The sequence below is a fragment of the Labeo rohita genome, chromosome 12 (genome assembly GCF_022985175.1).
Source record: "Labeo rohita strain BAU-BD-2019 chromosome 12, IGBB_LRoh.1.0, whole genome shotgun sequence".
Classification (NCBI taxonomy): Eukaryota; Metazoa; Chordata; class Actinopteri; order Cypriniformes; family Cyprinidae; genus Labeo; species Labeo rohita.
In genome coordinates this window covers 11,558,244-11,583,884 of record NC_066880.1, presented here as the reverse complement: position 1 = coordinate 11,583,884, position 25,641 = coordinate 11,558,244, and the positions used below count along the sequence as shown (strand labels likewise).

The following is a 25,641-nucleotide window of genomic DNA, read 5'->3' as shown; positions in this document are numbered from 1 at the left end:
GAAGACATTTGAGTGCACAACAACATTTTGTAAAAGTGTGTGTGTGTGTGTGTGTGTGTGTGTGCAATCATTCAGATTTCTCACCCATTACTAGTTACGGCTGTATGTCCAAAGCGATTCACATCTCTGTGCAAGTTTGGTTTGGGAAGGACCTTCCACTCATCACATGCTGTAGGAAAAAAAGTCCAAATCATTTTAATTTTTTCTTGTGTTTTTATTTTAACCATTTCACTGAAAATAATCTTTTTAAAAACAATTTACATGTAAAAGAAAACAATTCTGACCAAATAATTTTTATGACTTTTCTTGCATTTCATTGAAAATAAGTTTTAAGAACAATCTGCTCATTAATCAAACATCACTATGCCACAATTAACAAAATAAATATTTTACAGTATAGAACAACTTTAGAACACTATTTTCCCTAAGGGAATTTCCATAATTTTTGGATTGTATTAATTTCTTTTTCCTACATTTTTTCAGGTTTTCCATTTGGGAATGCTGACAAAAGTTTGTTTGTTTTTTTCAGCAAGGATGCATTAAGTTGATGAAAAAAGTGAAAATTTTTACTTTACATTGCTACAAAAAAAAATAATTTAAAATAAATGCTGTACTGCTGAACTTTATATTGATCAATGAACACTAATAATACTAATAACTGAAGAATGCAGTAATGGCTGCTGAAAACTTTATTTAAAAAAAAAAAAAACTTTTTTTTTTTTTTTATTTAAAAAAAACCTAAAACTTTTTTAATGATGTATATAAAATGTGACCCTGGACCACAAAACCATTCACAAGTGGCACGGACATATTTGTAGCAATAGCCAAAAATACATTGTATGGGTCAAAATTATTGATTCTTTTATGCCAAAAATCATTACAATATTAAGTAAAGATCATGTTCCACGCAGATCTATTTTAAAGGCGATTTTCTCAAAATTTAAATTTTTTTGCACCCTCAGATTCCAGATTTTCTCAACCAAATATTGTCCTACCCTAACAAATCAAACATCAATTGACCCTTATGACTGGTTTTGTGGTCCAGGGTCACAATTGTGTAGTAAAGTAGCACCACAAACCAATGTCATAAGCGAGGAAGTCAGCAGAGAAGCACTTGGCTCCATTGCTAAGAGAGGTGTCATTATGGGTATTTCCGCCAAAAATGAGCAGTGTTCCTCCCAGCAGCACAGACGAATGCAGGTAACGTGGGTAACCGCTTTCCCTAAGAATTGTCCTGCAACACACAACAAATATCATCAGTTGTACCAAAACTGAAGTTTACTTTGTTTTCTTGAATACGTCTGTGCGCACTTACCATGTGCGGGTCTGAACCTCATAGCGGTACAGATCATCCACCAGGCCGTATTTGTTTGCTGGAAGAGATTTGTAGCCCCCGTGGACATACACGCTCTTGCTGCTGCTGTCGTACACGCTGCTGTGTCCGTATCCACCCTGAGCGATCGCTCCTCTTGTCTCTGGCACCAGCCATGTGTTTGTCCCTGTGCACAGAAACAAAGTAATTTAAGTTTAATATTTTCTTTACCTATCCATAACCTGTGAGAATTTAACTTGATTAAGCATGTTTCAGTATAATGAGTGGAATAACAATGAGCTACCTCATCCCGATGGGATCTGGTTTGTGGTACATTTGTAAGATCACTTGAGAACTTAAAGATTATGCCCTGATCCAGGAGTTTAACAGGATTAAAAAAGGTACAGATTATCCAAAATCTTCAGCCTGAGACACTGAGCTTCTGGAAAAATGATCTGTTCAAAGCTACTTGGAAAGAACCACAGCTCCATCTACTGGACCACTGGTGTAAAACTAAAAATCAAATCTATTTCAACTACTGCAGATCTACTTATTTTAAAGGTGCTCTCAAAAATGGTCGATATTGTCTTTTGTTGTTATTGGTAACAAACTATTTTATTATTTAATTTTTTTTTTTTTTTTTTAAATTAACGTTAATAAAAAAAATAATGTTTGCCTTGGAAAAAAAAAAAAATCTAAAACTAATGCAAAAAGAGATTTCAAAATATGAATAAATAATATGTATGTGACCTGACTGATTGAGATTTATATAAAAAAAAAAAAAAATCAGCTTTAAAGTTGTCCAAATGAAGTTCTTAGCAATGCATATTACTAATCAAAAATTATGTTTTGACATATTTACAGTAGGAAATTTACAAATTTCATTCATGGAACTTAATCTTTACTTAATATCCTAATGATTTTTGGCATAACAGAAGAAAACTCGATAATTTTGCCCCATATAATGCATTGCTGGCTATTGCTACAAATGTAGCAACTTAGAACTGTTTTTTTGGTCCAGTGTCACATACATAAACACTAAAATGACACATTCTACAACTTCATTTTTTGGGTCCTTCTTAAACCCAATGAAATACACTACTCCGTCACTCACTGATGTTGTACTCCTGAACATTGCTGATGTAGCTGTAGATGGAGGAGTAGCCAAAGATGACCACCATCACCACATCACCGTTATCCAGCTCTACTGTATGCGCAGAATGGCCTTCCACAGCATAGACCTGGCCGTGGGCTGGCACACTGGGAGACTTCTGCGACCACGTCATTTTGGGTATGTTAAACACCCACAGTTCATCTGTTACGTTACTGGCACCCATCTCCAACTTGCCTCCAAACATGTAGATGTCATTCTGAAAAAAACAAAAACATGCAGAGTTAAAAACTTGGAGGAATGGTAGTACTTGCACCACCTACAACCTGACCAAGACTCACCCCAAATCACCTGACGGGGCGCTACAGCGATCAAATGTACGAAAACGTTAATAAGATTTCACAAGATTTAACATTTTTTGGTATTTTTAACATTTTCATTTTGAAAAACCTACTTTTGCGAACTAGTTCCAGGTTTTCCACCTGATTGGAACCAAACCAGTGCAGAAAGATTCTCTGGGTACTGAATATCAATAATTATCAAAAAAGGGTTGAACTTTCGACTCACTGTCGCAAAAGGGCACCAAAGCGTTCAAAGAGGGCTGGGCCACTTTTAGTAAAATGCCTATGAGATATCTTCGCCAAACTCAGAACACCAATGTAAGAGTTCAATCTGAGGTCATAAGAAGGAAAAAAAAAAAAAAAAAGCTTGGCCACTTGGTGGCACTATAAGGGGGGGTGGGAGGGACATAAAAATAGCTATAACTGCACAACCATTTGACCTGTTAACATGAAAACAGGTGCGCACGGTCTTGGTCCGAAGTGCCACAAGTGTCTACAAGGACATTTGCATATCTCAAAAAAACATTGCCGCCATTGGAACATCACCTTCCAGGGAATAAAATACATTTTTTTTGTCAGGGTTACCCCAGTAAATTCATATTTCAGGGGCTAAATATGACATTATTGGGGTCGCTTCAACCCACGGACATCAAAAACTGTGTTAAAATAGCCCAATTTCACAAGGAAACCACAGACTTGGCAACACTGATCAGAATAAAACTCGGTGGGCCTGTTCGACTCACAGCCCCAAAAGTCTGAGAGAAATCTGAAAGAAATCGGCCACTGGGAGCCAATATCGCATTTTTCAAGGGCGTAAATGAATGTACGTTGCACAGTTTTTCACATATACACATGATAAAACTCATTCCGGACAACCTTCCCTCTAGAACCACTGCTGTCAATCAAATCGTTTGTTAAATGATTGAAATGATGTAAAAAAAAAAAAAAAAAAAAAAAAAAAAAAAAAAACCTACTTTTGTGAACTAGTCCTTGGTTTTTCGCTTAATCTGTAAAAACAACACTACAATATAATTCCCTGGACTCTCTAGCCCCATAATTATGAAAGAAATGTTGAAATTCACCCTTTGGGAAGCTATAAGAGGGTTTAGAAAAGGGTCCTCTCCAAATTTACCCAAAATACTATAAAGCCTAAAGGAAAACTCAAAACTTCATGAACCCTAGTGAGCACATGAGACAGGTGATTCTTAACAAGCATGCAAAGTTAAGGAGATCAGACCACAGCTGACGCTATAATAGTCATAACATTAAAAAACATATTTTTATGGTAAACTACCTGTATTTGCAAAAAAAAGTTTTTTTGGTTCATATGTGCTTAAATCCCTTAAAGCGCTTAAACCCCGGTAATCGTTGCTTGCAGTTATATTTATTATTTTAAATGTGTTCATTATTTAGTTATTTTTTAGTAATTTAATGCATTCTTGCTAAACAAAACATTTAGGTATAAATAAAAGAATAAATTTAATAAGTATTAAAAAAATCTTAGTGACCACAAGCTTTTGAATGGTAGTGTATCTAATACATATATCAAATTAAGAAATTTGCAGACTGAATTTAATTATCTTTGAAGCTCAGCAAATATGAAATCTCCACAATCTATTCATTACATCCCTAAACTGTGGATAAAGTAATTTTTAGTTTAATTATTGCAGATTAGAGAGTGGAATAAATGCTGTTGCAAGATACTCTTGCTTGGATAATCAAAGCAGATCTGTGTATCTGCATAAACAGACCAAAAGCTAGAACATGTAATCAGCTAAATAGCCTTGTTCACTCATTCTGACACTGATTACAGCTATTTGGTCTAAAGACAAATAAAAAATATTCTTGCTAATTTTTTTTTTAACATTTCAACTGTGATGTTACCCGATATAGAGCCAAGGAGTGTCCGTATCTCGGCATGGGTCCGCTACTGATGGGCACAGTGTTCCAGATGCCACTTTCAAGATTATAACTGCGAAGAAAAAAAAAAAAAGGTTGACATCCCTGCACAATTCACAGCTCATTTCCATAACCGACTGAGATGGCTTCAGAATTACACAAATTATCCAATATTCTAGTAATAAGCACTTTCCCCAAGAAGTTACATTTCGAGTTTTGACAGAAGTGTCAAATGCACGTCGGAACTGGTCCCTCCACAAAGAGTTCCCTCAGAGAGCGTTTAGACTCACAGTTTCTACCCTCAAACTGTCAAATTAATCAAATTCTACTCCTACCACAACTCACACTGATTTATTATTAGTATTAGCATTATTCCTGCTGTTCTACATTTTTATTTTTGGATTACTGTCACATATGCGCATATGCAAATAAGCCTTTTAGTTATGCTGTACACAGCTCACTGAATTATCACTTACTTTAGAACCATCTGAAAGTTGCTGTAGTTAAAGGTGTAGCCACCAACAACCCACATGACCTTTTCTTGCACCACTGCCTTATGGGATGCTCTTCCCAGCGATGCTCCAAAAGGCTTCACTGTGGGCATGATCCAGTAAGACTCCGTGGAGGGCACTGTTAGTGAGCAGTCTGGACCTGAGAGAGAAAGAGAATGGTAAATCTCTTCAATAATCTGAGGCAGTGGCTCCCAACCATTTTTGTTTGACATAAAATATTTATTTCAAAGAACTCCCTGAGATTTTTAAAGGGATAGTTCATCCAAAAATGAAAAGTCTGTCATTGATTACTCACCCTCATGTTGTTCCAAACCTGTATGACCTTTTACAAATTAAGATATTTCTGATGAAATCCGAGGGCTTTTTAATGATGTCCTTACCACCTTTCTGGGCCTTGAACATGTTAGTTGCATTGCTGTCTATGCAGGGTCAGAAAGCTCTCAGATTTCATAAAAAATATATTAATTTGTTTTCCGATGTTGAATGAAGGTTTTGGAATGACATGAGGATGTGTAACTAATGACATAAATTTTTGGGTAAACTATCCTATTAAGATAATATATTTCGATAATTTAACAACACATTCTTATATTTATGGTCCTCTAATATTGGTTAATGGTCACATGACATGCAAGCAGAAAAAATGTGTTTTATTTTGACTTTGTAGCTGTTTTTTAAAGTGGACTCAAACTTATTTTTAGTTGTGATAGTGTGTCATTCTGCTTTAGATTTACACTGGTGTATGTTAATGCTCATAATATGAAAACAAATTAAAATATAATAAAAATGTACAACTGTACTGTAAAATAAATTAATATTTGATTATACTAATAATTTTGTTTTACATTACACACTACAACACTAATATTAATGTCTTAATTGATTCACGTTCGAACTGACAACCTTTTTAACACTTCAAATCATTACTTTTTTGGGAAACAATGGTGAAATTCTATAAACTACATGTTGGAAATTATTCAAATCTTTAAATAAATTACACTGGAGGCCAAACGCCTGGAACAATTAAGATTTTTTTTATTGTTTCTGAAAGAACATGTTCAACAAGGCTGCAATTGTTTGTACCAAAATACATTAAAAGTCTATATTGTGAAATAATATTACAATTTAAAATAAATGTTTTCTACTGGACATATTTTAAAATGTAAAATATTCCTGTGATGGCACTGCTGAATTTTCAAAAGTCATTACTTCAGTTATCAGTGCCACATGATCCTTCAGAAATAATACCAGTATGTTGACAATATTATTGTTTTTGCTGTATTTTTGATCAAACAAATGCAGCTTCTATGAACATAAGAGACTTCTTTAAAAAAATATTAAACATCTGAATTTTTTAAATCTGAATTTCCATTGTGGTATTCTCATGAGCGGATAAGATGGAATCATCTTGGAAAAGGAGGAATTGTCTCAAAAGAGAAGAAATTGTTGAATAAAGTTATTTTAGATTTCATTGTGCACAAAAAAGTTTCTTGTAGCTTTATAAAATTATGGTTAAACCACTGGCGTCACATGGATTATTTTATTGATGTCCTTACTACCTTTCTGGGCCTTGAACATGCCAGTTCCGTTGCGGTCTACAGAGGATCAGAAAGCTCTCGGATTTCATCAAACGCATCTTAATTTGTGTTATGAAGATAACCAAAGAAGAGTAATCAATAACAAAATTTTCATTTTTGGGTGAACTATCCCTTTAAAACCTGATCTAAGGTCATCCACCTCATTATATTTGACTATTTATGACCAGATCACTTAAACAGGGTGATTCGGACAGCTTCTTATGATTGTTATTATGACCACTCACACTTTATCTTATTTGCCATTTCCTGTGTCTCCTCACATAAGGCTTAGCTGGCCAGAAAGGCTTGTTAAATTAACCTCAAGACATCCTGATGGCAATCCTCCATCAGGCTTAATTGTGCTTTGACATTTTATGACACTGTAGCAGCGTCTGACGAGGATGCTGCAGTGATGCAGAGGCGACAGATGCACTATTACAGAACCAACGCCAGGGGGAGACAACCCACATGATAACAAATTTACCTGAGACGCAATGCTCTGCTGGAAACACAAAACCAAAAGCATCCTGTAACATACAGGAAAGGAGAGGAAATGAGAGCGGAAGTGAGTACTACCTTGCCAGCTGTCATTGCACACGCAGAGCTTTTCCCCAGTGAGGTCGCAGTAGCCGTGATCGGGGCTGCCACAGTTGTTCCTGCAGTACGGGATGTCACAGGCCTCACCCTTCCAGTACTTATCGCATTCGCAATATACACGGCTCGCTATAGAGTTCCCCGAGGTGCACTTCCCGTGGCCGGAGCAGTTATTTGGACATGAGTTGATTCTGTTGAGGGAGAGATGAAGAAAAAGGTTGTAAAAAGCAAACAAGGGGGACTTTCTATAGAGAAGCCTCAAATGGACGAGGGTTTAATGAACAGGACTAAGCTTGTAATTATGTTGAGAATAAAACACGCACAGAGGAGATAAAATTAGGACTTTTTTTTTAGTGAAAACACTGCTGAAGTTAATTGTCAACAACTCACGAGTAGAAGATTTCAAATCCAGTCAGGTTGTAGGCAGCGTCGCTAAAAAAGTGCAGGAGTGCGTAGCCTGAGTTGGTCTCTACTTCAGGGACGGTCTCGTTCCCTTTCACTTCAGGGACAATGAGACCACTGTGGGGATAGAAAAAAAAAAAAGCTAGGAAATGATCTCTTGTTCTTCCATAACAGCAGTAGCTAATTCCATTTGTCATGCAGTAAAGTAAAATTTTCCTGTGTGACTCCAAGCCAAACTGCACTCAGAGGGCCACAAGGGAAAAAAGTAATAGATTTTATAAAAGTTTACAAAGTTTACAAGTTGATTTTAATTAATTAAATAGGTTAAATGCAATAATTTATACACAAAATACTTAATTAAATATGAAAATATGTTTTTCCTCAGGTTTATATACTAACATTCAAATGTTTTGTGATCAAAGATTTATTTATTTTTAAAAGAAGTCTACACTGCACTGAAAATACAGTAAAACAGTAATCTTGTTAAATATTATTACAATTGAAGTATTTTCTATTTTAATATATTTTAAAATGTATATTTCCTGTACTTTTACAGTTGAGGTCATAAGTTTACATCCCCCTTTCAGAATCATTAAAACTGTTATTTTACCAAAGTAAAAGGGATCATACAAAACGCATGTTATTTATTTAGTACTGACCTGAATAAAAAATAGTCCACAAGAGAAAATAATAGTTGAATTTATAAAAATGACCCAGTTCAAAAGTTTACATCCCCTTGAAACTTAATACTGTGTTGTTTTTGTTTAGTGATAGTTGTTTATGAGTCCCTTGTTCGTCCTGAACAGTTGTGCCCGTTCCTCAGAAAAATCTTTGTGGTTCCACAAATTCTTTGGTTTTCCAGCATTTTTGTGTATTTGAACCCTTTCCAACAATGACTGTATGATTTTAAGATCCATCTGTTCACACCGAGGACAACTGAGGGACTCATATGCAAGTATTACAGAAGGTTCAAACACTCACTGATGCTCCAGAAGGACAAACCATGCATTAAGAGTCGGGGGTGAAAACTTTTGAACAGAATGGAGATGTGTACATTTTTCTTATTTTGCCTAAATATCATATTTTTTCATTTAGTACTGCCCTTCAGAGGCTACAGAAGATAGTTACATGTTTCCAGATGACAAAATAAGGTAAATTTACCCTGATCTTCAATTCAAAAAGTTTTCACCCCCTGGCTCTCAATGCATTGTGTTTCCTTCTACAGCATCAGTGAGCATTTGAACCTTCTTTAATAGCTGCATATGAGTCCCTCAGTGTGTAAAGATGGATCTCAAAATCATACAGTCATTGTTGGAAAGAGCTCAAATACACTAAAATGCTGGAAAACCTAAGAATTTGTGGTACCTGAAGGATTTATCTGAAGAACAGCAGGCAGTTTAACTGTTCAGGACAAACAAGGGACTCATGAACAACTATCACTAAACAAAAACACAGCTGTGGATCATTCAGGTAACAACACAGTATTAAGTAACAAGGGAATGTAAACTTTTGAACCGGGTCACTTTTATAATTCAACTATTATTTTCTTGTGTGGACTATATCTTATTCAGGTTGGTACTAAATAAACAACATGCATTTTGTATGATCCCTTTTATTTTGGTAAAATAATTAACATTTTTAATGATTCTGAAAGGCGGGTGTAAACTTTTGACCTCAACTCTACATTACATTTTCCATACATATTCCTTTCCACATAACATTTTAATTACTGGCTTTTGCATTAATTCAGTAACAATGTGAAATCCAATTATTTAGAATTTTTGTTTTGTTTTGTTTTTATATCACACTTAATGATGTTTTATTAACAAGGTTCGGGAGGAGCGCGTCAGATACCTAGCCTAATTACCACAAGAGGAGTTCACTCAAGTTAATCAACGCTACAATTTAAGTACAGCTGAACTTGCCTCTATCCATTTGATGGTTTATCAGCATCCCACCACCACCCCATCTCCTCACTCCTCACACGAGTTCTCACTACACCTAGGGGGGGTTCTCTGGGTTCGGGCCATTCCCGAGCTCGGAGCCCTTCCCCGGACAGCACGCCAAATATGCATTACTATACTCCGGCTAATTATATGTAAGCATGAACTCGTGAAATATTTCTATTATACAGTATAAACAGGTCTTTATGCATGAAAATAACTGTATTTTTTATTTTAGGAAGGGGGTCTTCAAAGGGGATCATCATGCTTGTGTGGGTCCTTGCCATCGTAAAGTTCAAAACCCGCGTTCATCTTTTAGAAAACACACTCTCACCTGAAGACGGCTACTAAGGGAGCGTAAATCGAGTCTCCGTCATAGACGTACATGTGGTCCCAGCTACATTCGGTCGCAAAATGGTTAAATCGTAACCTCAGGACTGCGTTTGGGCTGCAAAACAAAGGTGATGACATAATGGTTAAGAATGTGTTGCTGGCTGCATAATCCATTATGAGAACATATTACAGCAGAGATGCACTTCTGCCAAGTCTAAAGGGTGCAAGGCGGAATGTGCTCCTCCGAGCCTTTTCTGGTAACCCAACACAGAGGAAAACACCCTTGTAAGGGCTGTTGAAGAGTATTTAAATAGGGGTTATGCAAGAGCAAAGTGTGGGCACAACAAAACTTTGATGAGAAAGACAATAGAGTATGGAAAAACACTTACTAGCCCTCAATCAGCCAGGTGCACTTGGTTTTGTACTTGTAGTTGATGGGACCATCTGTTAGGTACCCAGACGGCTCAGTCAACCTGAAAAATAAGATCAGAGTCGACATTCAGAGGACCACATCAAACCGAGCCTGAGGGACAAGCGGAACAATGCTATGGTTAAAAAAGGTGCCGTTTCAATACAAGTAGGCGCAACGATTGAGCTGGTTTCTGTGGTTACTTATGGCCATATGGACACAGGCTTGTGTGGGAGCAGATCCACAGTGATTCACTGCTGCAAATGTGCTCATGACACAGGCCTAACCAATCACTTTCCTCTCCCTCCGGACTGCAACAGAGCCATCGGGCCCATGGAGTGACAGCGCTTGGATCCGTATTGCATCATCACAGAACACTCAGAGACTGTCTGTGTCGCGAGCCACATTAACCACACCAAGCTGGTGGCATTGTTTGCCCAGACAAGCCCTATTGTTTGTAGATGCCGACTTGAAGGGATGCATCCTTACAAACAATGACCTCAATATTTCACAGACACAGTTTTAATTGAACACATTATTGCTGCTTGCATAGCCAAACGCTCCTCAGGGTGAATTCTACAAGGAAATCAATCTAAGTGACATTGCTAAGACCTTCTGTCCTACTCGTCTTAAAGGAGAACTCCACTTCCAGAACAACAATTCACCAATATTTACTCACCCCCTCGTCATCCAAGATGTTCATGTCTTTTTGTCTTCAGTAGTGAAGAAATTATGGTTTTTGAGGAAAGCATTTCTGGATTTTTCTCCATATAATGGACTTCATTGGTGCCCCGATTTTGAACTTCCAAAATGTAGTTTAAATGCAGCTTCAAAGGGCTCTAAACGATCCCAGCCAAGGAAGAAGGCTCTTATCTAGTGAAACGATCGGTCATGTTTTTCGGAAAATAAACTTTTTTATACTTTTTAAGCACAAAAGCTTGTGTAGCACAGGCTCTGGGATGCACGTTCACGATGCTACGTACTATTGAATTGAGTCAAAAGGTCACGCGGAACGTAGGTGGAACTACAGACCCAGTGTTTACAAAGCGAACGCGCAAAAACTAAGAAAGTGCAAGTAAGTTTGTAAACGCTGGTTACAAACAAAAAGGTACAACGATGTCCTCCTCTCAAGTTGTAGGAGAATATAAGATGGACTTTTTCTCCATACTCAGTACACAGACGTACATGAACTTACACTTGATTCGTAGTAGTGATGGGAAGTTCAGATCATTTTACCGACTCGGACCTTTGAGTCTCGTTCAGCAAAATGAATGAATCTTTTTGAGTCATTTCTCTCATTTTAGCAAAATATAATTCAAATGTTACGTGTTATATCCCTAACACATCTACTGCTTACACAAACACTGATCACACTACAAACAAGACAAAACTGTAATGCTATAAGAAAAGATTAATACATTGTTTACCTGGGTCTTTAATCTATGATTAGCTCACCTCACGTCTTATCTGACAAGTTTTCAGGTTTGAATCGTTCGTTTATCACCTGACAGCCCCATAAGATGAACTAATGACTCGAAAAACCCGAAGACTCGAAACAGGTGAACTAATCCAGCACAAAACCTAATAGGATGTTCTTCCCGAGTCACATTGAAGATTCATTCAAAATGAAACAATCGTTCAAGAACGACCCATTACTAATTCATAGCATTGTGGAGGCGGATCCCAGAGCCTATGCTACACGAGATTTTGTGCTTAAAAAGTACACAAATTTTTATTTATTTATTTTTTAAATGACTGATCGTTTCGCTAGATAAGACCCTTCTTCCTCGGCTGGGTTCGTTTAGAGCCTTTTGAAGCTGCATTTAAACTACATTTCGGAAGTTCAAAATTGGGGCACAAATGAAGTCCATTATATGAAGAAAAATCCTGAAATGCTTTCCTCAAAAACCATAATTTCTTTACGACTGAAGACAGAAAGACATGAACATCTTGGATGACAAGGGGGTGAGTAAATCAACCTGCAAAAATGGTGACTACTGAAATAATCCTGTATACATTCTAATTAGCATATTCAGAATAAAATGAAAAAGATTCATTAACTGCTATTGTCTCCTGGAAAAATGGGAGATGCTTGCTTTTCCCATTTATCATGTTGCTTTTTTGTTATTCTGCACAGTAATTGAATCAGCTCATTAATTCTCATTCATGTCCTTGACAACAGCGCACAAGAGAATGTCCTTGAGTCTTACTGTGCCTCTGCCTGTCTGTTTATTTATCTGTTCATGTCTTTTAATGTGCGTAATTAAATCTGTCTCTTCCTCGCTCTACAAATGCATTTCTCGCTAGACTTTTCGCAACTTCCTATGTAACATCAACAATCTAGCTGACTGGTACATTTTCTCATTTACCTTGGACGGTTGTCTAAAAAGCTAATTTTTGCCCTGCAAGCAAATTTTCCATTACAGTGAATATTCCAAACAAGGTGTTAAATCACATGACATCAAAATTATGATTAAAACAAGCAGGTTTCTAGAAACCATATTTTTGGCTTCATTTGGTTATGTAAATCAGGACAACACAGTGCCCTCCAAAAGTTTGGAAAAACCTGAGGCTGTTGCACATATAATTTGAAACAGAAAACGGTTTCTTTTTACTTAATCTTAAAGGGATAGTTCACCCAAAAATGAAAATTCTGTCATTAATTACTTACACTCCTGTCGTTCTGAACCCGTAAGACTTTCATTCATCTTTAGAACACAAATTAAGATATTTTTGATGAAATCCAAGAGCTTTGCAAAGACAGCAACGCAACTTCCATGTTCAAGAGCCAGAAAGGTAGTAAGGACACTGTTAAAATAGTCCATGTGACATCAGTATTGCAACCATAATGTTATGAAGTTACACAAATACTTTTTAAAAACAAAAAAAATGAAAATTGCAACTTTTTCTTTCATCTTCGGTGCGCATTCAAGAGTACCACGATGCATGGTATTTTTTAAATTATTTTTGGGTGAACTATCCCTTTAATAATAGAAACATACCATTTAAAAGTTTCACGTTTTTAAAAGATTTCTCATGCGCTTAGCAAGGATGCGTTAATTTGTTTAAAGACACAGTAAAATATTACTACAATTTAAAAGAATTGTTTTCTATTTTAATATTTTAAAATGTAATTTATTTAGCTTAAATCCTGAGTGTCACATGATCCTTCTGAAATCAGTCCAATATGCTGATCTGATACTCAAGAAACATTTTTTAATATTATCAATGTTGAAAGCAGACAATTAATATTTTTGAGGAAACTGTGATGCATTTTTCCATTATTCTTTGAACACAATAAGAACAGCTTTTATTTGAAATCATAATGTGTACTGATATTTTTGATCAATTTAATGCATCCTTGCTGAATAAGTGTTAAAACTGTACAACATTTAGACATTACTGTATAAATCACAATCAACATTTTCTTAAGATAATTTAATCAGAACACATTTACGCCTTACTTTAGCTAATTAGCTTTAGACAAAATATATAATATCTATAACTTTTCTTTCTTTATATAATAAATGTTTTTAATCATTTGTGTGGTCACCTATCATTACAAAATTATGAAGAGGCTGATATTTTTCTGAATTTTTCTGTGACATTTCCAAACATTTTATTACATATCTAAATTCTGTAATTAAATAAAACCTACATTTATAAATGATATTCATCTGTGCACCACACGGCAAAGTGAAAACAGCCTGCAAACAAAAGTCATCTTTGTGACTTTTCTCTATTTCTCTTCTAATTAATTCTGACAGTCTGTGAATCATTCCTCACTCAAACCGAAGAATCTCTTCTAAACAAAATTTCTGACGTAAAGCAAACCAAATGCAAACTCTGGCACTAACATTCTTGTTGTTGGTTAAATCGTAGCCTATTAACAAGCTATTTCTCCACTCTGTGTTCTGTATGCCTATAATCAGACACTGAGATTTTAAGAGCGGTTAAAAACAGTAATCACGGCGCACCGCTTCCTGTGCCGGGGAGGACATCCCTCAGGCTGAATGTTGTTGGCGAGAAGGATGTTTCTTTGTGCGGGCACACACTCAAGAGAGGGAACTGTAGGTGAGTCAACAGTTAAAATATTCACCAGGTTTTCATGAATCTTTTATAGCCCAGTACCACAGAAAATATATCCACCAACAGCCAGGACTAATACCTATCCCAGCGGCTTTGAAGCCGTCACCGGACAAGGTTCACTCAGCCTCGCTCAAAGCCTGGCCTCAGGCATTCAGAAAGAGAAAGTGACGGGAAGGGAGTTACATAAAGATCTGCAGAACAGCCAATGCAGTACTACAATAACAAAGACTTGTGTGCTGAAGGTAAACGGGGTCTGAAAGGTGCAACTGCCCAAATGTTGACACTTTGCAAAGTCCAATTAGAGAGGGCCTCTTCGTCAGCTATCTCAAGTTCTGCTTCCTGCCACGTGAATAGGAGTCTACCGATATCTGTTGATCACTTCCTGAACGTGCCTGTCCTCACATCCCTTGTCTTTCTGTGGTCGGCGTGTTGCCTCCCACCACTTGTTCGTTAAGCTGTTGTGTAACAAGAAAGCTGTTTTTGTTGCCAGTATGATGTGGAGGCAAGGACACTAGGTTAAGACTGCTGAACAATTCAGGTTTGTTCATTTATTTCAAAAGTTGTGGTGTCATCTATACACTGTACAACCGAAAATGAAAATTCTGTCAATATTTGCTCACCCTAAAGGTATTTCAGTTTTTCCTTCTTCTGTTAAACAAAAAAGAAGATATTCTGAAGAATGTTGGCAACCATAGTTGATAGTAGCCATTGAATTCCATAGCATTTTTTCCCCGTACTATGAAAGTCAATGGCTACTACTTAAAATAAATAAATAAATAATCTTTTGTACTCAAAGGAAGAAAAAAAAAAACTCATACAGGTCTGGAACAACTTGAGTCACCTCAAGATCAAAAGCATACATATAAAATATAAAAATATAAAAAGTTACACTGAGGAGCTATATTTTACCTTACACTGAGTGAGCAAGATCGAATGTACAACAGAAAGATCTATTCACAAGCAGCTGAGAAAGTGACTCTGTAAACAGCTGTGAAATATACACTGCAGCATTTTTACTGACAAAGGGGGTTTTAGAGTGGAAGCACCATTTGATAGGATTCAAACACGCTTTGTTTTTGTCCAGGAGGTTTGGGTAAAGTGTGAAAACAGAGACGCATTCACATTGACTCAGCCTTCTGCATTACAAAGGACTGGATCTATGCTTGGTCCAAAGCAAAAGAGATTTTAAATAGATTTCATTTGTTGCCTCCAGTGGACTCACCTTGTCCTACATTTTGCCACTTACTGGATCCTGAATAGTAATCTTTATGAACTGGAACCTAGACGCCAGTTTTAAAAGCTAATATGGGAAAATGAAGGGAAACTATCTTATACAGAATCTAAGGGTGTGTTTACACTTGAAGTTTGGTTCTTTTATGGTGCTTTTCCACTGTGTGGTACAACTCGACTCGACACGGTTTGCGTTTCCACTGCAGTTTAGTAGGGTGGGATTGGGCGGGATTATACAGATCGCTGCATCAAGCTCTTGCTGGATCCGCTCCTTGGCTATCAGCAAGAAAAACGTCGGTACTTCCCCAACAGACCATGAAACAGCCATTTTTTGGTTAAGAAAAAAAAACAGTTGCATTCGATCGTTCACTGGCTGTGCTGATTTAAATCTAGCAGGTCTAGTGTCTCGTGTTGCAAGTTCAAAGTTCGATTCTCTCCGGCCAATCATTGATCAGCAGGGTTTGTACGTCATATTTTGGTAACGGTACAGAAAAAAGAACCATGTACCAGGTATTGTACACATTGGAAAACCCCCCAAAAGTGAGCCATACCAAAACGAACCATGCCATCCCATGCAGTGGAAAAGTGCCATTAGTTGTTTGGTCTGAACCACACAAGAAATTTACACATTTAGTCCTTGGTTACTTAGCATTCACACTGACATTTTTAACGCTAAACTAAAGAAACTAAAGATACAAAACAAAAGGCATAAGGATACAGGAACAACCTGACTGGACAGTTTTTATGATGTATATATGCGTCCCTGGACCACAAAACCAGTCACAGGGGTCATTTTTTTCAAATTATTAACTGAATAAAATAATAAAATAAGCTTTCCATTGATGTATGGTTTGTTATGATAGGACAATATTTGGCCGAGATACAACTATTTGAATATCTGGAATCTGAAGGTAAAAAAAAAAAAAAAAAAAAAAAATCAAAATGTTGAGAAAATCACCTTTAAAGTTGTCCAAATTAAGTTCTTAGGAACGCATATTACTAATCAAAAATTAAGTTTTGATATATTTACAGCAGTAAATTTACAAAATATCTTCATGGAACATGATCTTTAATTAATATCCTCATGATTTTGGGCATAAAAGAAAAAATTATCATTTTGACCCATACAATGTATTTTTTGGCTATTGCTACAATATACTCGTGCTACTTTAGACTGGTTTTGTGGTCTCAGAGTCACATATATCCCAAACGTATCGAAAATCTGAAACTGCTGTGTGCTGGGCTAAATACGTTCATTCTATGCATGTACATATGGTGGTATTATTACCAGCTAATAACTCACTAAGAGCTAATAAAATGTATAAAGAGTTAAAACAGTACCATGAATTACTGCTGTAAGGAGATTGTAGTTCCACCTGTATCAAACTGTAATGAGCAACACAGCTGCTATAATGAGAGGAACCATGTATGCTTAAACATTTTGCCCTTTTTAGGCAATCTTGTGACATTAAGTACTGTTTTTGGCTCACTTAGATGTCTTTGGCTCGTGTTGTGTTCATACATCAGTCGAACTGCACTAAAGTTCAGGGCTCCAGACTGCAGAGTGGATGCATATGCAATCAAAAATATTAATTTGTGAGTGACGTTTTTGCTGAGATTGCCACTGGAGACAATCTGAATTTACATGTTAAGATTGATGTTGTGTGTGTGAAATGTGAAATGAAATGTTTGAAATGTTTTTCACTCAGTGGAAAACATTTCACTGAGCGCCAAAATACAGACTGGAAAAGCAAAGATTATCGTTTTGCATCAGTAAAACATGTCAGAACAAAAATGTCAGACTTTTTCAAACAATTAACTGTTAAATATACATATCTGTTAAGTACCAACACTGATAACACATCTTTCCATGTCAATCAAAGGATTTTTTTTTTAATTGCAGAAAGGCAATTTTCTTTAACTTCTTGGATTCAAGAGTTTGCATGGTTCAAGTATGATCATCACACTCAGAAAATGTTTTTTTGACTTTTGTTCCAAGAGGGCAGAGAAATAACAAAAAACAGATTTCATTACTGGAATGAACCATTTCAGAAAAGAGCATGTGAGAAAACACAGGAACAGTCAAAAGCATGCATTGCTCTTATTTTTCTTAAAGCAGCTTAAAGGGTTAGTTTGTGGTTTTCGATGTCGACTGACAGGAAGGAGAAGGAAATGTTGTATAAAGTCATTATTTTTGTTTTCATCATGCACAAAAATGATTCATAAAATTAAACCACTGCTGTCACATTATTTTAACAATGTCCTTACTACTTTTCTGGGCCTTGAACGTGGTAGTTGCGTTGCTGTCTATGCAGGGTCATAAAGCATTCGGATTTCATCAAAAATATCCTAATTTGTGTTCTGAAGAAAAACGGACCTCTTACAGGTTTGCAATGAAGTGAGGATAAGTAATTAATGACAGAATTTTTATTTTTAGGTGAAATAACCCTTTAACTAACTTTTGTCTGAAGCCCTGGAGTCAGCTTGTTTAGTGCACTCCAAGGTTCAGATGGCATCACTCATATGAATTCATATGAACCACACTAACAGAACAATCTCACCAGAGTTTTAATTTTTTTATAAAAGACTTAAAAAATCCAAACACTGACAGCATCTGACCGCAAGACTTAAGTGTACCTTGCGGTTGGTCTAAGCCAGGCATCTGTAAGGCTTTTTTGATGAAGATGATGTAACTTACATTGCACTTCAGATAGTCATCCATAAAGATCAGACTAAAAATAGCGCACAGATCATGTCGACTGATTTGGCTCAACCCAAATACCAAATCAGTTCGCCAACAACTATCCAGCAGTCTAGAGCACACAACATTTCCAACATTTTTCAAATAGATGTTTGCACAAGGGCAGTTGACGCACAATTGGGGAGCTGACAAGTCCTGTGGTGTGAAATGTTACACTCGTTCTAAAACCATTTGAGACGATTGTGCTAATTCTTTTATAATTACTATGCATGAATCTTTCATGATTTTATATTAATGGAGATATTAAATAGAGTATTTATAGTTTTAAAAATGCATTTGTCACACAGCAGGACCGTTTCAATCGATCTAGAGGGGTAAAAGGTTAAAAAAAGAAGAAAGAAACAGAAATTAAAAAGTAACCGGTGAGACTTTACATGAAGGACTCATTTGTTATCAATAGTTAACTACATCAGTTAATTAACAGTGAACAATACTTATGCTAGGGCTGGGTATTGACACAAATTTCACAATTCGATTCGATTTTTATTCACAAGCTTGCAATTCAATTGGATTATGATTTCAATTAGTTTAGATTCAATTCAATATTGATTATTTTGGATATTTATCAGGTAGAGTACATGGCAAATTTTCTCAAGAAAAAAAACTCAACTAATGCTGTAAAATATACATGAGAGTCAGCGGTACTACATTATAATATTGGGGGTTAAAATTAACTGATTTGTATACAAACACTTAAATTACACTCAATGATGTTTTTAGAATAATAAAGTTTTAATACCAACTTTGCAATTACATACTTATATTTCTACTCCAACTTGTTTTTTTTTTTTTAAATATAAACATTTAAATGGTGGCTGTCATAAAAAATTGACAGATTCATTCACACATGAAGAACAGTAAAAATTATAATCAGCACCAGAACCAGCGTGACTGACCCGATCAGCATATCTGTGTTTGCGCTGAGGGGAGCTTCAAAGGCTTCTATGGGTTTTTGCGACGTTGAGTAATGTATCACAGACATATCTCACGAATCCTTTCACAAACAAACTGTAGAGAGAGTGTAAATAAGAGATTCATTGTGCAGTGAAGAAAGCTTTGTTGATAATAATGGAACTTTGTGAGATTGCGATGACCGAAATGAGTGACAGCTTTTAGGGAGTTTGTAAATGAGATATTGATTTAATACAACAGTTACATAAACAAGTTGTTAATGTTAAGTGACTTACATTGACTATAACACTATTGCCTGATTTTGCTATTTCGTTATCAAAAATAGTTTAAAACAAGTCACGACTGAGCCACAGCACATCTCGATTCAAACACAGTAGTTGTTCATTTATGAATGAACAGGCGTTTTTAAACGAATCTAGTGAGTCAGTGATTCAATTTCCCATTCATAAAGACAGTCACTTGCTTTATTCCTGAATGAATCAGCCGTTCGAACAAATCAAATGAATGATATGATTCAGTAATTAAATCAGTGACTTGCCGCCACCTACTGGCAGTTTTAATTTCATTTTTAAAGTATCTTTTTAGTTATTTAAATCATTTAATATTTCTGTATTCAATATTTTATATTTAAAACATTAATCTCAACATGAATTTATTAATTTGATTGCACTCATGCCACCTCTGAGCCTCATCTACAAAAATAAATCCACTTGCCACTTTTGTGTTCTTCTATGCCACCTCCCGAACTTCCAAAATGCAGTTAAAATGCAGCATCAAAGGGCTCTAAACAATCCCAGCTGAGGAAGAAGTGTCTCATCTAGTGAAACGAACGTTCATTTTTTTTTTTTAATGAAAATTTGTATACTTTAAGCACAAAAGCTCATGTAGCACAGATTCTGGGATGCGCGTCCACGACACTACGAATCACGTTCAGCGTTCTGTTCATCGTCTGTGTACTCAAAAAGTAGAGTATGGCGATAAACTCCATCTCAATTTCTCCTACAACTTCAGAATCGTCTGACTTCGTTGTACCTTTTTGTTTGTAAACAGCATTCAACTTACTTGCACTTCCTTAGTCTAAACACTGGGTCTGTAGTTCCGCCTACGTTCCTTGTGACCTTTCGATGTGATTCAATAGTACGCAGTGTCGTGGACGCTCCAGTTAACAAATTTTTATTTTCTGAAAAAAAAAAATGACATTCGTTTCGCTAGATAAGACCCTTCTTCCTCAGCTGGGATCGATAAGAGCCCTTTGAAGCTGCATTTAAACTACATTTTGGAAGTTCAAAAACGGGGCACTAATGAAGTCCATTATATGGAGAAAAATCCTGAAATGTTTTCTTCAAAAACCACAATTTCTTCACGACTGAAGACAGAAAGACATGAGCGTCCTGGATGATAAGGGGGTGAGTACATTTTTCGTAAACTGTTGTTCTGAAAGTGGAGTTCTCCTTGAAGTAAAAAAGAAAAGTAAGCATAGAGCCCTGACCAATCTTATTGCGAATTATTGGATGGAAGGCATGCTACATTGTTTCATTCATTATCTAAAAACAGGCAAGACTAATCAATTTTTGTGATTTAGGAAATTATATTGTATCGTAAAAAAGAGAATTAAAATAAAATCAAGAAAATTGATTTTACCAAGCCCTAATTTTTCTAAGGCATATCTGTTAACATTAGCTAATGCACTGTAACGCACCTAAGAAAACAAAAATAATGACTTCATTCAACAATTTCTTCTCTTCAGTCTCTGACATGTTCATGAGAGTCTTTATTTTGATTTTCTTTGCTCACAACAAGTATTCTTGCAGCTTCATAAAATTAAGGTTGAAACACTGATCACATGGACTATTTTAACAATGTCCTTACTACCTTTCTGGGCCTTGAACATGTCAGTTGCATTGCTGTCAATGGAGAGTCAGTAAATACTTTTGATTTAATCAAAATATCTTAATCTGTGTTTTGAAGATAAACGAAGATCTTACAGGTTTGGAATGACACGATGGTAATGACAGAATTTTCATTTCTGGTGAACTATCACTTTAGCTGTTAACTTCAGTAAACAAAGGAAGTTACATCATGAGATAGCATAACCATGAGATAGCAAAGCCACAGAAAGCTTACCCATCTCTAATCAAAACAAAGCTACCTGAAGAATAAGTTGCTAACTGGTATTGCAAAAACATGGCTAATATTTCACTTTAATTCAGAGAGATAATTTAAACAAGACTGACTCATATCAACAAGACTGGTCACTTAAACTGTGACTAGAAGATTAAAAATTACCTTCAGCCTCTTTCCTTCTTATATTTTTAACTTTGAGCAAACACAGACTGGTCTCTATCTACAGAGCACCATTATGCAAGGTGATTGTTGCTTATGAGTCTGAAACCTAACCCAAGTCATTAATAATTCCGCATCCTCATAAACAGCATCTACACAAGCAAGCCACGGCTGAAACAATGAAGCACCACACCAGACACGATTTCTATACCATGCATCCACTTAGCTCGTCTTTATAACAACAACCTGCTTTTTGTCAGGGTGACAGCCTTTGTTGTTTGATCATGCATCTTATAGCGCTTCTAATGGGTGATGACATGCTCAGATAATAACTCAGTACTTCCTGGTCACCTGGACCGGCATGAAAGGCCCAACAATAGGCAAGAGCATCAAAACATCAACAGAGTTCATTTCCTTTCATTCAGCTATTGTTGATTTCAACCTTTGTTATACAGGTCTGGGTGTCAAACTGAAGTTTACTCTGAGTGACAGCACTTATAAATGCCAATAGCATCCTCTTGGCTGCGTCTAAGATGGAGAGATGAGGGAGATCTTTGTAGCACCCGATGAGAGCGGGATGCTATTTTAAGAAACAGTGCAAGAGCTTTGTTCAAGAGTTTCATTTATCATACAGCTGTCAAACTAAGATCGTTTAAAACTAAATCATGTCTACCCACAGTACCTTTGACATCCTTTGTGAAGACAAAGGCACAGAATTAATAATTGACAGTATAGTAGATGTTTGAAAACACTCTCATCAGATCATGTCTGTACTATTATTTAAATAATACAAATATAAACTGTGTGTGAAGTACAAGGTTAAAAACAGGTTTTATGAAGGCAAACTGAAGCCTTTTTAAACTTTAAGATCAAATGTAACCCTGGATCACAAAACCAATCTTAAGTAGCACGGGGTATATTTGTGGCAATAGCCAAAAATACATTGTATGGGTCAAAATTATCGATTTATCTTTTATACCAAAATTCATTAGGATATTAAATCATGTTCATAAAGATATTTTGTAAATTTTCTACTGAAAATATATCAAAATGTAATTTTTGATTAGTAATATGCATTGCTAAGAACTTCATTTGGACAACTTTAAAGGCGATTTCTCAATATTTAGATTTATTTTATTTTATTTTATTTTAGCACCCATTCCAGATTTTCATATAGTTATATCTCGGCCAGATATTATCCTATCTAAACCATACATCAATGGAAGGCTTATTTATTCAGCTTTCAGATTATATATACGTCTTAATTTAAAATAAATGACTTTTATAAATGGTTTTGTGGTCCAGGGTTACAAATAAAGAAAATTTCAGGAATAAACTGACACTAACACAATGTCAATACGTTGTTTAAATTAAATGTCTAGGGGCAGACAATGAGTTGTATTGGCAACACTTTGAAGTTTTGAAAATATAACCTCTAGCACATCTCTTCATTACTTTTTAATTAATTTTACAAAAAAAAGCCTAAGGCTTAAATGTCTCTTCTTACAAACACTAGAATATGGAAATCACTTCTGGTCACACTGCAAAAAGTGATGTTTTACTTGTTTTCCAAGTAAAAATATCAAAAGATTTTTAAATCAAGATACATTCATATCAGAAGAAAGATGACAGAAGATAAGAAGTCTTGTGAGAAGTCTGTGAAATGTATCAAAATAAAGTGAGTTTATGATTTAAAAAGAACACATTTCTGCCAGTGGGCTTAGAAAATCAACTTAATTTAAAATTAAACGTTTTCATGCCCACTTGACATATTTTCTTATTTTTAAACAAACTCACTCACAGGAAATTCATCTTAAGGAAAATAACTTGATTAAAGGATATGTAGATATTTCTATGGAAAAAACGACTGTTCTGATTTAAAACCATTAAGCCCATTAAAGCACCATTAATTTCATTTCTGTGTGCTAAAGGTACAAAACTTTAATTCAACCGAACTGTGCCAGGACTCGTGGGATTTGCCAGGAGTATACTAAGAAAGATTTCAACGTGGAAATGAAATCTAGATTTTTAGCCACACAGTCTGAGAGCAGGAAGCAGTCCTGAATAAATGCCCCTCGTATCAGTTTTAACCAGATGGTGCACATATGTGAAAAGTCCCTTTCAAGTTATTCAAATTTCCCAAACAAATCTGAAAATCCAGCAATCAGTAGGATGCTTTACAGATGACTGAACATACAATGGACCAGTCTTCCTAAGAATCACAATATCAAAAGTTCAGATTTGAATAAAACAACATTGAAAGAAATCACTTACAAAGCTGTCACTGAGGCGGTTATCTTTATCTGTTATCTACCGCACCAGAGACCGCTTTGTACCTTACTGTTCCGAGAGTAAATCTGACAAACAAGTACTTGTAACATCCTCATAATACTCATAAATGCCTTATTAAATACTCACTTGAATCTTCCCTGGCAGTGCTGACACTGGTCCCCAACCCATCCACGATCACAGACGCAAGATCCGTTCACACACCTGCCTGACAGACAGCTCTTCTCGCAGGGTTTAGATGGAGAGCCGTCTGAAATCAGCACCAGGGAGAACATCACACACAGCCATAAATATCTCTGCATGCCCTGCAGTCTCTGTCTGACCAGAAAGAGTTCAGGTCTGAGCATCCTCTTCTCAGCATTCATGGTTTAGGGATGATACTGCTGCTGTTGTTGGGTATCAATATCTTAGGGCCTTTCTTCCCTGCTTGCTGGTGCCCAGATTGTTTCAATTATAACAGCAGGGGGGATCCGTTCACCTATAGATCATGAATACTCCTTAAATATCAGCGATAGTTTCCCAAAACGTAGGCAGTCGTTTAAAGTAAAACCTCCGGATCCGAGTGTGATATGATAAAATGAGCATAAACACAAGCATATTAAATCATCTATCTCGCCTCATTGTGTTTCTGAACAAGGGCAGGAATTTCCTACGTTACCTCCTGCAGTTACAGGGCTGGAAAATAATTCCCCATAACATTGAAAAAAATCTTTCCTCCCAGAGCATTACCATAACTCAAGTGATGAGATATTTCCAGCTTTAGAGCATCATATTATTCAACGGTCTTATTCTGATCCCGTCCGCAGCCATTTTAAAGCGTAAACATTCAGCTGGCTGCCCAAATACACTGCTGGTGTGCTTTAAAGCCTTTAAACCTTCAGCTTTTCCTGGCTAACGTTCATACGCCACGGGAAAAAGGCTAAACGGAGAAGGTTTCCGAGTGAAAAGCATCCTTTATGACCGCAGCAGTCAGTAACATGGATGTTGTTTCTGCTGTTGTCCGTTGCGCTGAGGGATTTGGAAAACCTGAGGAACTATCCGTTATCCGCATATTTTTTTCGCTGTTTTTCAGGCTCAACGTGATAAACTCCTCAACGAAAGCGTCAGCTCTCAGTGTAGGTGTGTATCCTCTTCGTCCCAGTGCGCTGAAACCCTCTCACCGTGTGAATTTTGGCCCCCTCGACCACCGTTTAAGCTCCAATAGTACGAGCAGCTCGCGCTGGCTGCTCCTCAGGTTGGAGCAAACTCAACACAGAGATGTCCGCGCCTGCGCAATGGGAAGAGGACATATTTAAAGAGACAGTGTCCAGTATGTGCGTCCCTGGAATGTCCATTGCAGTACTTGAGAGGCGTTGTTAAACATTTTGTGTCATATCCTTAGAAAGTGTTTAAAATCCTACCGCTGTTAATTAATATCTTTTATTTATTTTATTTAGTAGAATATACATGTAGTCAGTGTTACTTTGGAAATGTAATAGGTTACAGATTATGTATCTTATGTAAAATGTAATAAGTAGTGTAACTATTTTATCTACTTTATTAATGTAACTGATTTGATTACTTTTCTAAGTACTTTTCCAACTTTTCTAAACTGTTATCATTTTTTAAATTTAAGATTATAAAATTTATTTTACCTACAATGTA

The 25,641-nt window shown here is 36.2% G+C and overlaps 1 protein-coding gene across 1 annotated transcript in view; it reads right to left on the bottom strand.

Moving 5' to 3' along the window:
* The window catches only part of atrnl1b (attractin-like 1b), a 118,064-nt gene extending 92,811 nt beyond the window's left edge, over positions 1–25,253 (bottom strand). The window contains exons 1-11 of the mRNA XM_051124431.1: positions 24,127–25,253; positions 10,414–10,497; positions 10,026–10,139; positions 7,737–7,865; positions 7,329–7,537; positions 5,140–5,314; positions 4,649–4,736; positions 2,427–2,682; positions 1,316–1,499; positions 1,080–1,234; positions 85–169 (exon numbers count right to left, since the gene is read on the bottom strand). Coding sequence (XP_050980388.1) covers positions 85–169; positions 1,080–1,234; positions 1,316–1,499; positions 2,427–2,682; positions 4,649–4,736; positions 5,140–5,314; positions 7,329–7,537; positions 7,737–7,865; positions 10,026–10,139; positions 10,414–10,497; positions 24,127–24,362 — 1,715 coding nt within the window. The 5' untranslated portion in view covers positions 24,363–25,253. The remainder of the gene's footprint in view (positions 1–84; positions 170–1,079; positions 1,235–1,315; positions 1,500–2,426; positions 2,683–4,648; positions 4,737–5,139; positions 5,315–7,328; positions 7,538–7,736; positions 7,866–10,025; positions 10,140–10,413; positions 10,498–24,126) is intronic.
* Between the last annotated feature and the right edge of the window lie 388 nt (positions 25,254–25,641).